Source organism: Oncorhynchus masou, chromosome 16 (assembly GCF_036934945.1).
Source record: "Oncorhynchus masou masou isolate Uvic2021 chromosome 16, UVic_Omas_1.1, whole genome shotgun sequence".
Classification (NCBI taxonomy): Eukaryota; Metazoa; Chordata; class Actinopteri; order Salmoniformes; family Salmonidae; genus Oncorhynchus; species Oncorhynchus masou.
The window spans coordinates 17,754,474-17,772,730 of NC_088227.1; the positions used below are offsets into that span (position 1 = coordinate 17,754,474).

At 42.3% G+C, this 18,257-nt stretch overlaps 1 protein-coding gene and 1 non-coding gene across 2 annotated transcripts; one reads left to right on the forward strand and one right to left on the reverse strand.

Moving 5' to 3' along the window:
• Positions 1–6,881: 6,881 nt before the first annotated feature.
• tdrd15 (tudor domain containing 15) lies at positions 6,882–17,227 on the forward strand. Its single transcript, XM_064990468.1, has 5 exons — positions 6,882–7,854; positions 8,083–8,146; positions 10,256–11,874; positions 16,465–16,670; positions 17,168–17,227. The coding sequence occupies exons 1-5, from the start codon at positions 6,882–6,884 to the stop codon at positions 17,225–17,227; spliced, it is 2,922 nt and encodes a 973-aa protein (XP_064846540.1).
• Positions 13,713–13,795, reverse strand: trnal-cag (transfer RNA leucine (anticodon CAG)). Its single transcript has one exon. It is a non-coding gene; the product is annotated as a tRNA-Leu (tRNA).
• Positions 17,228–18,257: the final 1,030 nt, after the last annotated feature.

Here is an 18,257-nt window from a genome sequence, read left to right on the forward strand (position 1 = left end):
AGACCACAGTAAAAGAGGGGAGAAAAATAAAATCAATAGCCCAGCCTACATATACCTCCCCAAGGGACATAGGGAACCCCAAGTAATAAAAGCAACAAAAAACCAGGGAAATAAAAGTACGCTGAAACATTAGTAGGCCTAGGTTAGGCTATACAGCCCATCCCTCTCAGTTAAAGGAAAATAAATATAAATTGGATGGCTATAATGACATTTAGGGGGTGGCTCTCTGGATATTGGCTATATGTTGTCTTACCTCCTTTAGTAATGGCATTAATGGTCTGTTTCTCATTGACCAGGAATGTCTTTCAAAAAACGTTTGGCCTCTTCGGGAGTTTTGAAGTGTCGCAAGGCTCCTTGGTGAAGAATCCTGAGCTCATTTGGGTATTTGAATCCCCTGAAGATGCCTCGGTCAGTTGAGTATTTCTTCACTTCGTCAAACTCTCTGCGCTTTCGGCATATTCCAGCTGACAGGTCCTGGTGTAAAGCGAGTTTGGCATTTCCCACTGTGATGGTGTTGTTTTTCGCCGCCTGTAGGACTCGTTCCTTGTCAGTGAATCTCAGGAAACGTATGGTGATTGGGCGCGGTGTTTGTCTGGCTGCTGGTGGGGGCCTCAGTGCTCGGTGAGCTCTCTCGTTCTATGGGCCTGTCAGTGGACAGGTGGAGCCCCTCGGGAAGTTTGTCTTGCAGGTAGCGGATCAGTGGCATGTTTCCCTCTTCTTTTTCGCCCAGATTGAATAGAACACAATTATTCCTTCGCCCCCTGTTTTCCAGGTCCTCTGTTTTCTCTTCCAGATGCTCGATTTTCTTTTTAGCATATGCTATTGTTTCCATGGCATCTGTCAATAAGTTTTCCATGGATAGGATTCGACCCTCTGCCTCGTCCAGGCGCCCCGCATTTATGGTTGTTGATGTCAGGCAAAGCGTTTTCCAGGATTGTCACCTTGCCCCCTATCGCACTGAGCTGAGAGTTAATGGCATCTAATTTGGTGTTTTAGTTCTGTACTTTGGGATCTCAACCCAGAAAGGATGTCTTCGACAGAGTGCGAGGTTGGCATTCGTTGTGCCTAGGGGGGGAGCGGGTTCTCTTGCTCCTGGCTAATGGCGGTAGTTTTTTCTGAAGCTAGCTTCTTCTTGGAGGCTTTTTCCGTCGCTAATACTCGAGTCCGGGTTAAAATGTCACCTGTAGTGTCGCCTTTTGTAGCCGCCATGACTTTTTCTTACTAAAGCTAAATGAGTTTGAACTTGGAGTGGAGGTAAGATTAGGAATTGGAAACTACTTGTGCGGAGCTCTTAGTTCATGTGGCCATCTCGTTCAAGGGTTACGTGATCCCCCCCGTGCCTTGAATTCTAAATAAATCAGTGTCACCAGCAAAGCACCATCACACCTCCTCCTCTATGCTTCACGTTGGGAACCACATATGCAGAGATCATCCATTCACCTACTCTGCATCTCATAAAGACACGCCGGTTGGAACCAAAAATCTCATATTTGGAATCATCAGACAAAGGACAGATTTCCACCAGTCTATTGTCCATTGCTCGTGTTTTTGGCCCAAGCAAGTCTCTTCTTATTGGTGTATTTTTAGATGTGGTTTCTTTTCAGCAATTTGACCATGAAGGCCTGATTTCATGCAGTCTCCTCTGAACAGTTGACGTTGAGATGTCTGTTACTTGAACTCTGTGTAGCATTTATTTGGGCTGCAATCTGAGGTGCAGTTAACTCTAATGAGCTTATCCTTTGCAGCAGCGGTACCTCTGGGTCTTCTTTTCCTGTGGCGGTCCTCATGAGAGCCAGTTTCATCATAGCGCTTGATGGTTTTTGCGACTACACTTGAAGAAACTTTTAAAGTTCTTGAAATGTTCCGGATTGACTGACCTTCATGTCTTAAAGTAATGATGGACTGTTTCTCTTTGCTTATTTGAGCTGTTCTTGCCATAATTTGGACTTGTTCTTTTACCAAATAGGGCTATCTTCTGTATACCACCCCTACCATGTCACAACACAACTGATTGGCTCAAACGCATTAACTTCTTGCGTCGAGCAATCCCGGATCCGGGATCCTATTTATAGCCTCAAGCTCATTAGCATAACGCAACGTTAACTATTCATGAAAATCGCAAATGAAATGAAATAAATATATTTGCTCTCAAGCTTAGACTTTTGTTAACAACACTGTCATCTCAGATTTTCAAAATATGCTTTTGAACCATAGCAAAACAAGCATTTGTGTAAGAGTATTGATAGCTAGTGTAGCATTTAGCGTAGCATTTAGCGGGCAACATTTGTACAAAAACCAGAAAAGGATTCAAATAAAATCATTTACCTTTGAAGAACTTCGGATGTTTTCAATGAGGAGACTCTCAGTTACATAGCAACGGTTCAGTTTTTCCTGAAAGATTCTTTGTGTAGGAGAAATCGCTCCATTTTGTACATCACGTTTGGGTACAAAAAAAAACAAATTCAGTCATCAAAACGGCGAACTGTTTTCCAAATTAACTCCATAATTTCGACTGAAACACGGCAAACGCTGTTTAGAATCAATCCTCAAGGTGTTTTTCACATATCTCTTCATTGATATATCGTTCGTGGATGTCTACTTTCTCCTGTGAATCGCTTGGAAAAAGATGTGCAGTTGAAGATGACGCACCAATTTTGACGGAGGACACCGAGCGGACACCTGGCAAATGTAGTCTCTTATGGTCAATCTTCCAATGATATGCCTACAAATACGTCACAATGCTGCAGACACCTTGGGGAAACGATAGATCGGGCAGGCTCATTTCTTGCGCATTCACAGTCATATAAGGAGACAATGAAAAACAGAGCCTCAAATCCTGCTCATTTCCTGTTTGAAGTTTCATCTTGGTTTCGCCTGTAGCATCAGTTCTGGGGCACTCACAGACAATATCTTTACAGTTTTGGAAACGTCAGTGTTCTCTTTCCAAACCTGTCAATTATATGCATAGTCGAGCATCTTTTTGTGACAAAATATTGCGCTTAAAACGGGCACGTTTTTTTTATCCAATAATGAAATAGCGCCCCCATAGATGTAACAGGTTAAGAAGGAAAGAAATTCCACAAATGAACTTTTACCAAGGTGCCGTAGGTGTCCTGGAGGGCAGGACACCCCAGGTGATGGTGGTGGTGTCTGCACAACCTCTGGAGAACCCTGCGGTTGTGGGCGGTGCAGTTGCCGTAGCAGGCGGTGATACAGCCCGACCCATGAAGGCTCTCAATTGTGCGTCTGTAAAAGTTTTAGGGTTTTAGGTGACAAGCCAAATGTTGTTGCGTCTTCACCCCACTGTCTGTGTGGGTGGACCATTTCAGTTTGTCAGTGATGTGTACCCTGAGGAACTGAACTTTCCACCTTCTCCACTGTTGTCCCGTTTGTGGATAGGGGGGGTGCTCCCTCAGCTGTTTCCTGAAGGCCACGATCATCTCCTTTGTTTTGTTGACGTTGAGATGTAATTTTCCTGACGCCACACTCCAAGAGCCCTCACCTCCTCCCTGTTATTCTGTCTCGTTATTGTGGGTAATCAAGCCTACTACTGTCGTTTACATACTTGGTGATTGAGTTGGAGGTGTGCATGGCCATGCAGTCATGGGTGAACAGGGAGTACAGGAGGGGCCTGAGCACGCACCATTGTGGGGCCCCAGTGTTGAGGATCAGCGACGTGGAGATGTTGTTTCCTACCTTCACCACCTGGGGGTGGCCTGAAAGGAAGGCCAGAACCCAATTGCACAGGGTGGGGTTGAGACCCAGAGAGATCCTAGATGAAAACCTACTCCAGAGCGCTCAGGACCTCGGACTGACGAAGGTTCACCTTCCAACAGGACAACGACCCTAAGCACACAGCCAAGACAATGCAGGAGGCTTCGGGACAAGTCTCCAAATGTCCTTGAGTGGCCTAGCCAGAGCCCGGACTTGAAACCGATCGACCGTCTCTGGAGAATGGGAGAAACTCCCCAAATACAGGTGTGCCAAGCATGTAGCATCATACCCAAGAAGACTCGAGGCTAATCGCTGCCAAAGGTGCTTCAACAAAGTACTGAGTAAAGGGTCTGAATACTTGTGATATTTCATTTTTTAAATTTGCCAGCTTTTCTGAAAAACTGTTTTTGCATGGTCATTATGGGGTATTGTGTGTGTGTGTGTGTGGCTTGATGAGGGGAAAACATAATTGTATCCATTTTAGAATAAGGCTGTAACATAACACGCAGAAAAAATTGAGGGGTCTGAATACTCTCCGATTGCACTGTGTATCTAACTAGCTAGATAATGGCAGCTATCAAAGTGGCTAAATCATTTGCTGTAAATGCATGCATCTTCGGGTCTGACTGGTTCATTCTAAGCACAATGCACCCCCTTAGTAGCTACACACATTTTGTAGACTTGTTAGCTACATCATCCTAGACTAATTAACCAAACAGAAGTGTTATGCATTTTCTAAATAAAGTTTTTCCTCCTAGTCACTCGGGATAACGCTCCGCTTCATGATGAACCCCCTCTGTGATCAAGTGAATAGCTGAAGACTTAAAGGTAAGATTACTATTTTTATTGAGAACCTGGTTAACTAAATGGTAGCATAATTTCAGGAGTTGTATATCTATGTTTGATGAGTTGAAGTGCATGCCTAGTTGTATTAGTAGAAATTCTGGAATGGCATATTCAATATGCTATTTTTCCTCAAAGAAGGCTGACAGCCACATTTTAGCCTCTTCCTTGATTTGATATTATGTATAATAATTGAATGTTTTTGTTTGTTTTCTTTTAGGAAGGTTCCGCTCTCTGTCGCAATGTTGTTGAGAATGACTTCAGAAAATAGAAAGTATGTAGAAAGTGATTGAACAATACCCATATTAGCCTACATTATGATGTAGATGCAAATGCTGAGATATAGTTAATGATGCCAACCACCGTGGTATGACATAATATAACCAAGCACTGAATTTATATCATTAGGGCAAGCGCGCACACACACACACGCATGGGTTTTAGGTCACAAGCTTTTTGAAGTATAAAGAGGGTCGTGAAAGTGCATTCGTCTTTTCAATTCAAGCATATGCAGTCTTGACTCTGACCCTCTCAATTACAGATGGGCTACATGTCCTGAACTTGCGATTTTGAAGCATTTGTGTAAAGATTGTCTTCCACAACTTATTGTGGTGATTGGTGACACCTCTGATGTGACATGAAAAAGATTCAAAGAGTTGTAAATAGGCACAATGTCGAGTAAATGGTGTAGGGATGCATTTTGAGTGTTTAAGGATTAGCGAGTTGGATTATAACACTATCCAATAAAGTGTATTTGTAAGCACAACCCTAATTTCTTATGACTGGAATAAATGTAATAATCATGGTTTAGAATGTAATAATTGTTCAAAGTGTCTCATTGAACGGCCCTGCACACACATTGTCATCATAGTAGAGTATTCATCAAAGCCATGGTATACATTAGTAAATCCATTGTAATATTTTACCTCATGTTAACTCGTTTCATTATGAATAGCTCAAACATCAACAACCCAAAAAGTAAGATGTCCACAGAATTGTTATGATTTATTATAGTTAACTCCTCCGGGATCCCCTTTCATCTCACCACCAGTTTTACCTACAACCATAATTCACATATTTACAGCTGAACTATAATACTCAAAATGTATGTGCTGTTGGTTATGTTTTGATGTAGGTCTTACATAAAATACTAGAATCAAGACCACTTACAAAAAAAATCACAATTAGGCCTAAGCATCAATAAATATTCCAAACACGTAAGTAATAAAGGCTATTTTTGTTCCAGACCTCGGGATGATTCAAGTCTTCCTGCACCATGTGCTCTGTGGCCTGTGGACTTACAGTTAACGCATGTGAGCTGCAACCCAGGGGATACACTGGTGCACTTCCAGGGCCAATATCTCACAATATGTGAACTGGACTATAACATACTGCAAGTGGAAATACAGAATGCACGGAAAAAACAGATGGTGGTGGAAGTGGGGGAGTTCTGTTTGGTAGAGGATGTCCTATCTACCCGGTGGTACAGAGGAAGGGTTCAGAACAAACAGAAAGAATTGTTTGACGTGTTCCTCATAGACCATGGGAATGTTCTGAGTGTTGATGCCAGCCATTTGGCCACAGCTTTGGATGAGCTCTTCATGCTTCCTCCCAAAATCATCTGTGGTTTCTTTGCAAATGTGTTACCATTGAGAGAAAATTGGGATTCTTTTTCAGAGACGTATTTTGCTTCCTTGATTGGAAGTCATGTCAAAGGATACATCCAAGCCTTTCTTCCTCACAAAGTCCTCATACTAGAAGCCCCAGATATCAACAAGGATCTCTTTAGGCTGAGCTTAGGGAAACACATGGACACAGACACATTCCTTCTCTTGGTGGAATTGTTGACAGAGGTACCACTCAAGCAGAGCATTGAACCTGTCCCAGATCTACTGATTGAAAAGCAAGGTGGACAAGAATTCTCATTCAAATCCTCCAGCTTGAAGGGTTTTGAGGATATTCTGTCATTTTCAGGCCCTAAGTTGACCACTGGCAAAAAGGTGAGGGTTAGGGTAACCGCAGCAGTGAACCCTGTTACATTCTACTGTCAAATGACAAGTATGGCAAAAGATCTGAAACGGATGTCAGACAAATTGGCATTGTCCTGTGAGTCCAAGAGCAAAGACCCCAGTCTACAGCCAGCAGAAAATATGGGCTTGCTTTGCTCAGTCAAAGGAAAAGATGAGAAGTGGCATAGAGGCTTTGTGCAGTTTCTCCCTGTAAACTCTAAAGTAAGAGTATTGTTTGTTGATTACGGATTCTGTGAGTCTGTGAAAATTGAGAATGTCCTCCAGCTTCCACTAGATTTTCTCTCAACACCAATCATGGCATTCCCGTGCGCTCTTTCCTGCCTGAATGGACAAGATAAGGCAGTGAAGATCCAGCAGCTGACTTGCTTCAAGAAAGGATTGCTGGGTGGAGTATTAGATGTTGAAATCAATGGCTTTGACAAAGAGCAGAATCTCTATTCGGTCACAGTGCTCAGTGCTGAAGACTATGCAGCTGTTGAGGCCGGGCCAATTCAAGATGTCCCTGGACAAAGGGAGTGCGACTTTGTTCTTGAAAGTGAGCCTGCTTTCCCTCTAAATGGCTACCTGTATTATGAGACCGCAATAATTCAAGCAATGGATAATTCAGTCATTGTTGAGGAAATGCAAGAGGACTCTGTGTTTGAAGGATACGTGGAGCATGTCCTGAATCCAGGTGCGTTCTGGTTGAGAACACAGAAACGCAACAAAGACTTTGAAGAGATGATGGAGAACATGGCCAAGCACTTCAGCCAAGTCCAATTGGATGAAGAAATTCTGGAGAATCCAGAGCCTGGTGCACTTTGCTGTGCAATGTATGAGCTGGATATGCATTACTACAGAGCAATGGTGACAGACACTCTTGACAATGGAGCTGAAGTATTTTTCATTGATTTTGGAAATACAGAAAAGGTACCACGCATGTGCATCAAGCAGATCCCGGACAAGTTTGCTATTGAACCAGCATTTGCCCTGAATTGTTCTCTGGTGAATGTCATGCCTTTCGACGATGTATGGACGATCTCTGCAACCGACTACTTCCGACGAGCAGTCTCCAGCAAAACTCTCCTTGTGCATGTTGTCCACATAAGGAAAGATCTATATGTGGTTGATTTGTATGAGCGTGAAAACAACTCATCACAAAGAGCATCAAAGAGCATCACAGAGCTCTTGACCACAACAAATCATGCAGAATTTTGGAAATACACTCCTTCGGCGCCTGTGATACCTAAGAGCGAGATGGAGAAGAAAATGATGAAACCGAAGACCGGTAAAAGAGGACAAGTTCATACAAATGGATCAAGCACAAGTGGAATTACAAGGAAACCTCCCAAAGATACATGGGAATTTTCTGAATTGGTTGGCTGTGAAAAGAAACCTGAAAGCCCGAAATCAAGCACCCGAAAAGACAAGGCACCAGCGGTGAAATTCAAAGCACAGACATTCAAGCCCGGAAGTGAGCTAGTTGTGCGATGCTCTCACGTCAACACACCCTCAGATTTTTGGTGCCAGCTGGAAAGCAAGATCCCCAACTTGGAGGACATGATGGAAGCGATTCAGCGGTATTACCAAGCACACACACTTCCTGTGCAGTTAAATGATTCCTGTTGTGTTACCAAATCTAAAGATGACGGCAGATGGTATAGGGCCTGCATTATAGGAGCACAGAGAGATGAAGTTGAAATCATATTTGTGGACTACGGGATTATGTCAAAAGAGAGCGTGCACAATCTTCAAGCAATAGTGCCAGAATTCCTTGATCTTGAGGGGCAAGCATTTAGATGTAGCCTTTACAACTTGATTGAACCTGCAAAGGGCATTGATAGTGATTGGGGCAGAGAGGCATGCGATTTACTGAAGTACTTCGCTCAAGGCCAGTCAGTGAAGTTGACATGCTATATACACGCTCAACTGCATGTGAAAAACAAGGGCCTGTGCAATGTTGTCGACCTCCACAACACTCAACAAAATGCAACAAAGAAGCTTGTGGAAAAAGGTCTTGCAAGAGAAGTGCAAACCCCTATGCAGCTTATGCCATCAGTTTGCCCAGACTCTTTTGTCCATTCTTCCTTCAACTTGAGATGTGGAAGTGAAGAGCAAGTCTGTGTCACTCATGTGTGCAGTCCATGGGAGATGTATTGCCAGTTGGACAGAAATACTGAAATGATCAACAACTTGATGGAGAAAGTCGCCACAGAAAGTAAAGAAATACTGCGTGCCAACTCTGGGCCTGATATCGGAAAACTTTGCCTGGCAAAATATTATGCTGATGGCCAATGGTACAGGGGTGTGGCTTGCCCTGTTCAATCTACTACGCTGCTTCTAAATGTGTTTTTTGTGGACTATGGAAACATGCATATTGTTGAAAAAAACAATGCTGTATCTATTCCCAGACATTCAGCAGATTTACTGTTCACTCCCATGCAGGCATTAAGATGCAGTCTCTCTCAAATCCCGAAAGAGGACAACTTTGCAGATGTCAACAAATGGCTAGAGAAATCCATTCTCAACAAGCCACTTAGAGCTGTCGTTGCAGGAAAGAATGAGGATGGGGCAGTCTTTTTTGATCTGTTTGATGGAGGCATAAACATCAATGAGAAAGTCAAGGAGCTCATTGCAAGTCAAAAACCAAAGGAGAAGAAAAGCAGTAGACCTGTGACTGGTCATGAAGGACACAAAGAACAAACAAAGAACAAAATTGGAAAAACTCAAGCGGGACAGCATCTGAAACCCACATGCAAGGGCAGCCAACATCACCAACATCAAAATAAGAAGTCTTCAAATGCTCAAAAAGCAAACGCACCAAAGCGTCCTGATGCCCAGCAAGATTGGAAAGGGCAAAGTGAAAGAATCGCTCAGTTCAAATCTGAGGAAAGCACAGAAGGAAAAACGGATCAACATGTAGACCGTTCCTCCAAACTCACAGGAACAGTTTGCTCCGTCCAATTGCCAAAACTTTCACAACTACCCTCCAATCCCAAAATAAAGTCTGGATTCCGAGGTCTGGGGTTTGTTTCCCATATCAATACCTTCGACAGCTTTTTTATCCAAATGCAAGATGATGAACAATCCATTCTGAAAATGAGAGAAGACCTCAACACTGAGCTGTTTAAAGAAACCATGGGGAACAGCACATTGGACTTCAGAAGGAATAACCTTGTTGCTGCTGAATATGAAGAGGATGGTGCTCTTTACCGTGCAGTTGTGACAGATAATGCGTCTAATGACCATTTCAAGGTGGAGTTTGTTGACTATGGAAATACAGCCACTGTGACTAAGGACAAAATGTACACTCTGACAAGTGTTTTTTTGTCGCAACATAGACTAAGCATACCCTGTTCATTGCTAAACAGTGGCTCTTATAAAAGTGATGCCTCTTTCACTGATGCAGTAATGGGAAAACCTCTCATGGTTGAAATTGTCAGTCGTTTTGGGACACAGTGGGAGGTTAATGTTGAGATCCAACAGGACAACCCAACACTTGACAATGATGTGACTGAAAATGAACAGGTCCAAGCTTTGTGTGCAAGCCTAGTTGACACCGTTAAAAAGCAAACAAGAGTAACCATCAAGGACAATAGCCAGTCCAATACACATTCTGATAGGGTTATGTTCACTGCTCAAGGTGAAAAGGTCTTGCAGAATGTGTCTCCAAGGCCCTCGCCATCTAGGCACAAACATGACATTTGCGAACACCAGGACTCCAATCAACTCCAATCAACAACGTTTGGACCATCTATGGAGGCCGTGAAGGATATGGCCATTCCATCACAGGATATAAGAGCCGGACAGACAGAGAGTGGGACATTGTTGTCCGTCTTGGAGAATGGAGATCTATATCTAAGACTCCACAGCACCACAGAACAGTTTACTGTACTTGAGAATCTCATAGTTGAACATTTGTCTAAGTGCAAAGTCATGTCTGAGAAGAATGTCAAAGAAGGACTTCAATGCTTGGCAAAATCAACCAAAGATGACCAGTGGCACAGAGCAGTTGTACGGCATGCATCTATTGACCAAGGAAAATGCGTTGTGTTCCTTGTGGATCATGGCACTGCAGAGGACGTTCCAATGGGCTGCATCAAAGACCTCTGTAATGACATCAAGCAAACTCCTGTGCAAGCAGTCTTGTGCAAGTGGAATAGCCCTGGCCTCCCTATCAGCGACGCTTATGAGATATTGAAGAAAACTCTGAAACAAATGGTAGGCAAGGATGTAAAACTGATGTTTGTGTCCTACTCTGAAGCTGATAACTTGTGGATGGTCGAAATCATGATAAATGGACTGTTCCTTGTTCAGCAAATGAAGACTGCAACTTCTGAATTTACTGAAGAAAGACCAATCCCCACAAAGACTCAAACTGTAACCCCAAAAGAGAAAAACTCCAACTTGGACAACAGTCCCCAGAGGTTCTTCCTTTCCCCAGTGAACATGGATCTGGGATACTCCGGCTTTGCAGCTGCAGTCACCACACCAAGTGAATTCTACATTGTTCTGGAAGATTTGCTTCTCATCATGAACAATGTGTCTACGATTCTTGAGGATCTTCCAAAGGAGCTGTTGCCATTGCATGAAGAACACCTAATTCCAGGGTCATGCTGCCTTGTGAGGTCTGATCGTAAGAACAAATGGTGCCGAGCTGAAATCGTCCATTCCGATAGCACAGTGGTTGTGATCAATTTGGTTGACTATGGCCATTGTGTGGACATGCCGTACAAAGATTGGTCTGAGCTGAGAAGACTTCCTGACCAGTTGACCAGGCTACCAAAGGTCACGTATCCATGCACTTTGAGAGGAGTAAAATCAGTCGAGGGGCAATGGACAGATGAAGCAGTTGTTTTCTTTCAAGAGTGCATCTGTAAGAAAAACCTTCAAATATACTTCAGGCAGTACATTTCTGAAGCACACTGGGAGGTGGACATTGTAGCAGATGGTGTTCACGTGGCTAAAGACCTGGTTGATGCTGGCCATGCAGAATACATCGACATCATGCTTGGACTGAGATTTCAAGAACAACGCCCCATCAGAGCCCCTGAACAGAAACTAGGCATGAGTCGCGCAGAGAGAACATCCAAAGTGGAACTGGAAATGACACCACCTAGGACGAACAAATTCCTGAGAAGACTGAATGAAGAACGAGAACTCGATGGACACACTTCAAGTGAGGCTGCCTTCCATGGGCAAGGATTTGAAAAAGCAAGCGAGAAGACAGCCAGTGCTACTGAGTACCCTGATGGCCAAGGAGCAGAGATGATGACACACTGTAGCACAATGACTGGAACAAGACATTGTAAGTACTTTCACCTGCTAATTTTGTTTGTTCTGCATGTTGGGTAAAGACATTTTAAATGTAACTTGGTGTAGGCCTAATTACAATTGTATATTTGAACCCTCTAATGTTTTAATATTAAATGCAAGGGAATACATTTAAATATTATAATTAATCCCCCCCCCACCTCCATTCTACATTTCACAGGTGCCCTGATGTGACTACTGGTTAGTTGTGACTACCAGTGAGACGCTACTCCATATCAGGTAATCACACTATAAATAAGATATATTTTATGACTGGTCTTAACCAAAAACATCTATTAAGCTGGTGTATTTGCTTGATTAGCTCTACTAATTTCCAGAGTGGTGCAGCGGTCTAGGCACTGCATCTCAGTGCTAGAGGTGTCATAAAGACCCTGGTTCATTTCCAGGCTGTATCACGACCGGCCATGATTGGGAGTCCCATAGGGCGGCGCACAATTGGCAAAGCGTTGTCCGGGTTAGGGTTTTACGGGGGTAGGTTAAATTTAAAAAAACATATTTGACTGTTTAGGTCCATACCAACATTGACATTCCATAGTACTATTTTTATCTCAAAGGTTGTGTGACAAGCGTGTGACGAGGAGCAAAGGACTACAACACTATTCCAGACATTTTCGTTCAGAAAGACTAAATGTACGACAAGCCATCATGCTTCTGATAATTGGAACTTTCTCTTGGGTCAAGATTAATGCAGCAGTTATAATCCTTTATATTCTATTTTTCTACACATGGTTGTATTTATATCAGTGGTTCACATTTTTAAGGATGGCTTAAGTTATCTAAATTAAGATTTCAGTATGACATCTCCTTTTTGCAGTATATCTGAAAGAAAATCAAATGTGTTGTAACAGATATGCTTTTGGACTGGTACAGTTTAGACCTAGATTCAACCAGATTAAATGTTAATCTGCTCTTGTAATCTTTGTCATGAAGCTACACCCGTTCCACTCGCTTTAAAGTTCAACATGAGAAAGTGTAGACTATATAGAAATAATCACTCAAATTTGAAAATCATTAAACAAAATGAGGATTTCTATCAGCCTCATTGAGGTGTAGATTACACCTCACATCCCAGTGTTGGAAGTTGTGAACAAGGCTGCATGGGATTTCTCATAATGACTGTGTAGCCAATGGCAATGTCCGCTTTAGGTATAATGGCGGGAGCTGCTTGTGGATTTGACAGCTCTTCCGCAGTTCCACCTCTGACACTTCTGATAGAATCTTGCCCTTAGTCTTGATATTTGTGGATAATAAAAAACTGAAGTGGAAGGCCTTTTGAATGATATTTTGTCTTTTGCTTATGAAACAATATGGTTTGGATATTTGCATAGTTGTTGACAATGTTTTTAAAGGTTGAGTTGCATACCTTTTTCAAGCATTTTCCAGCAGTTATACATTATAAAATGTAGGCAACAATCTTCTAAAATGTTATGACTATCAAGTTTGTGATTTGATAGGCCTACTTTTTTTTTCTTTGGTTTTGATGCCACATCTGTCTTTACAGTATTGTTTGTACTGTAATCAATGTTATTTCTGTGGCAAATAACATGTATGCCTTTGACGGAAGAACCTTACAAATTTAAATAATTGTTGCAAGTAACATGTTTGTCTTTGAGAAAGAACCTTACTCATTTAAATAATTGATACCATTTAATCTTATTTTAGTTATTTGTTAGAGATGACAAAGTTGGTTGTGAATAATTCAATAAACAATCCACACGTATAACAATCGTTCATTAAACAAATGCTTTGCACATTTAAAAGCCGTCATGTGAATGTTTTCAGGACACTACACTTGAACACATAAAAATATGCTGTCAGAAGTGGGATTCGAACCCACGCCTCCAGGGGAGACTGCGACCTGAACGCAGCGCCTTAGACCGCTCGGCCATCCTGACATGTAACAAATATTGACTTGAGACCACTAATATTGTAACAACAATATACACACTATAGCTTGTTGACATTTGTATGCTGTTTTTCATTTTTATGAGAGGCTAAATTGCTGTCTAAAAAATACGTGCTATCGTAAGATGTTCTCGTGCAGACTTCCTTGTTAGCATTACATTAGCAGACATTGACATCAGCAATTCGTGTTATCTGGATGTGGCTAATTTCAGCGCAGTTTGCCCATTTTTTTAACTGCGCATTTGGTGGCCAGTTCATAGATTGATCATTATGTGGGTGCAACGTAGCATCTCGTGCAAGGCATATATTCTGTTTGCTGGTGCTAGCGCCGTCTAAGTATTCGACTGCTACATTGTTTCTCTACTGCTGCTAGCCCGGGAAGGGTGTAATTGCAGCCCGCAATTCGGGCGTTTTGTAAATGGGCGTTTCTTGATATCAAGTTATACCCATTCATGCTCGCTATTGTAGAGGGAGCTTCTCGGAGTTTGAGTGTTTGTGGAGAACCGAAACAAAATCAATAGTTTTGTATTATAGTTGGCGGACTGCGGTCCAAATGGATGGTGGGTTTGTTGGGCTTCCGAATGGCACAGCTGTCTAAGGCACTGCAGCTCTGCTAGAGGCGTCACTATAAACCCTGGTTTGATCATGTGCTGTATCACAACTGGCCGTGATCGGGAGTCCGATAGGGCAGCGCACAATAGGCCCAGCGTCATTAGGGTTTGGCTGGGGTATGCTGTCATTGGGCCTAGGTAAATAAAGGTAAAACGTTTTTAATTTAAAAAAAAATGTTGATAGTCAAGGACCTGGATGGCCTGTTGCAAAAGGAAAAATAATGGCCCTGCTATAAGCGCTACTGATTGCAGTGGGACTTCTAGTGAAAAGGGCGAAGGTATTGAATAAGAAAAGTAATGATGTGTCAGAGTGGAATGGTGTTGGATGCGACCACATGGTCTCATCTACACCATATTCTATTAACCAATGCTGTAAAGAAAGAGGTGAAGTAACATTAGCCAGTTCAACTGGACAGGGTGGTGGTTGTGCTACATTCATAAGGGAAAGTCTTGTATATCTTAATATACCTGTCCCATCTGAATACGAATGTGTGATGGAAATCTGCAGTGCAGGTAGTAATAATAGGTTGTAACATTTTTACTACCCTTGTCAACTATCTGTATCGATGTTTGATGAAATATCATAAGGGTTGGACTTTCTTCAGCAAAGATGGCTGACAAAAATACTATGACGGAAGCAAATGTAAGGGATTATACAGTCATAACGAATCATGCAACAAAAATGACAGTTGACAGGAATATATTAGTTACTGTAGAGACAAATTATGCATTTTTTAAATCAGTTAATTTATGAAAATCGCGATTTAGCAAGCTAGCTGACTAGCTAACATTAGCCTAATAACGTTAGCTGACTAGCTTTATGCGTGTTGTGACATGTATTAAATTGTAATTCTGGTTATTTAATGTTTTAGGGACTCCTGAAATAACTAGCAAACTAGGCTGCCGTCTTGTGAAACAGTGGATGTAAAGAATCTAGCTAGTTAAAGCATTTACCGCTAATTGAATGTACACATTTGTAAGCTTGTCTTGCTGATATTTGCCATGCAGATAGATGAAATAACGTAGCTAGCTAGCTATGTTCTTGCTTATTGTGCAGTGGAGGATAAAATTACCTGTATGCCTATGGATGTGTAGCTAGCTATCTAGCCGATCTGTGTATGGATCCAAACGTTTGGTATACAAATTAGTCCAGAACCTAGCTATGAACCTCAGCTATCATAGCCAGTTGTATCAATTTAAAAACAGGCTGAATTAGTAGAATATAATAGCTTTGTGCCATGGATGCAAGTCGTATATACATGTAGTTATTACCATGCATGAGATCCTCACATTGTAGCCTGTACATTTAACATATTCAGTGATCATGTACTCTACCTTGGCAAATAAAGGTGCAGTTCAGGTATGAATGTCTGACATTATTTTTCAGTCATATTCAATACCAGGAGTATCAAATTCCAGTATTTGAATGATGCTGTGTCTGCATGTATGTATTACAATTATACACTTCAACAGTGTTTACCAATCTTGGTCCTGGGACATCAATGGTTACACATTGTAACTAATAGACTAGAAACAGGATTTAACTCGTTGAAGGCTGATTTGTAATTCACATATTTTATTTAACTAGGCAAGTCAGTTAAGAACAAATTCTTATTTTCAATGACGGCCTAGGAACAGTGGGTTCACTGCCTGTTCAGGGGAAGAACAAACGATTTGTACCTTGTCAGCTCAGGGATCTGAACTTTCAGTTAAGAGTCCAACGCTCTAACCACTAGGCTACCCTAGTATAATTTTAAAAACAGTACACTACACTTCCTATGCATATAGATTACTGGGAAGCTGTTATCAGATAGCTTAGCTAGCTAATTAATATGAACATTTCTGAAGAGTACAAGCTTTCAAGATAGCATAACAAACGCCATGAGGCTCATTAGTAGTTGCTAGTTTAAAGAAAATAATTCTGCTTGCTTGGTAAGTACCACTGCCTCCCAATTTGCCTCATACCTGGTGTGAATTAGGGACCTCTGCCTCACAAATTCGTGACCGCCCTCTAGTGTCTTAGCCGATCGTACCATCTCAAAATTTAGCTGATGAGGGCCTCCTGAGTGACACCGCGTCACTACAGCCCCGGGTTCGATACCAAGCTGTGTCAGAGCAGGCTGTGACCGGGAGACCCATGAGGACGTGCACAATTGGCCTAGCCTCGGCCGGGTTTTCCTTGCCCCATCGTACTTCAGCGACTTCTTGTGGCGGGCCCGGCACCTGCAAGCTGACCTTTGTCACCAGTTGGACGGTGTTTCCTCCGACACATTGGTGCAGCTGGCTTCTGGGTTAAGCGAGCAGTGTTGTCAATGAGCAGTCCATCTTGCCAGGGTCATGTTTTGAAGGATGCATGGCTCTTGACCTTCGCCTCTCCCGAGTCCGTAGGGGAGTTGCAGAAATGGGACAAGACTATCAATTGGACACAATGCCACATATGTCAGGCTGAGGGAGCGTGCAATTGGTATGCTGACAGCAAGAATGTCCAACAGAGCTGTTGCCAAATAATTTAATATTAATTTCTCTACCATACGCCACCTCCAATTTCTTTTTAGAGAATTTGGCAGTAAGTTCAACTGGCTTCACAACCATGCGTAACCACACCAGTCCAGGACTTCCACATCTGGCTCCTCCTGCAAGATCATCTGAGACCAGCCACCCAGACAGCTGGTGAAACTGTGGGTTTGCACAAAATGTCAAACTGTCTTGGGTGTACTTGTCGTCCTCACTCGGGTCTTGACCTGACTGCAGTTCAGCATCGTAGCCGACTTCTGTGGGCAAATGCTCACCGATGGCTACCAGTATGCTTAGGTCATCGTGAACAGGGTACCCCGTGGTGGTGGGGTTATGCAGTGGTGGAAAAAGTACCCAATTGCCATACTTGAGTAAAAGTAAAGATACCTTAATTTTAAATGACTCAAGTGAATGTCATACAGCAAAATACTACTTGAGTGAAAGTTAAAAGTATACATAAGTATCAAAAGTAAATGTAATTGCGAAAATATACTTAGTATCAAAAAAGTGATACTATGTAATTTCACATTCTTTATATTAAACATACCAGACAGCACATTTTTATTTATTTACAGATGGCACACAACAACACATTGTGTTTAGTGAGTCTGCCAGAGGCTCTAGGGATGACCAGGGATGTTACCTTAGATGTGCGTGAATTCAACCATTTTCCTGTCATTCAAAATGCAACAAGTACTTCTGGGTGTCAGTGAAAATGTATGGAGTAAAAAGTACATTTTCTTTAGGAATGTAGTCAAAAATAAATAGTAAAAACTACACTACTGGGGTTATGGTATGGGCAGGCATAAGCTACGGAGAACAAACCATTTCATTTTATCAATGGCAAATAGAACACAGAGGTAGTGTGACGAGATCCTAAAGCCCATTGTCGTGCAATTCACCCCCCTCACCATCACTTCGTTTCAGCATGAAAATGCACAGCCCCATGTTGCAAGGGTCTGTACACAATTCCTGGAAGCTGAAATTATCCCAGTTCTTCCATTGCCTGCATACTCAGACATGTCACCCACGTGAGCATGTTTGGGATGCTCTGGATCGATGTGTACTACAGCGTGTTCCAGTTTCCACCAATATCCAGCAATTTTGCACAGCCATTGAAGAGTTTGAAAACATTCCACAGGCCACATTCAACAGCCTGATCATGTCTATGTGAAGATGTATCGCACTGCACGAGGTAAATGGTGGTTCTTTGACCCACAGGCCTTCCTTTTTTTAAGGTATCTGTGACCAACAGATGTGCATCTGTCTTCCCAGTCAGGCCCTAATCTATGGATTTCACATAACACATTTAATTTCTGTAACTCAG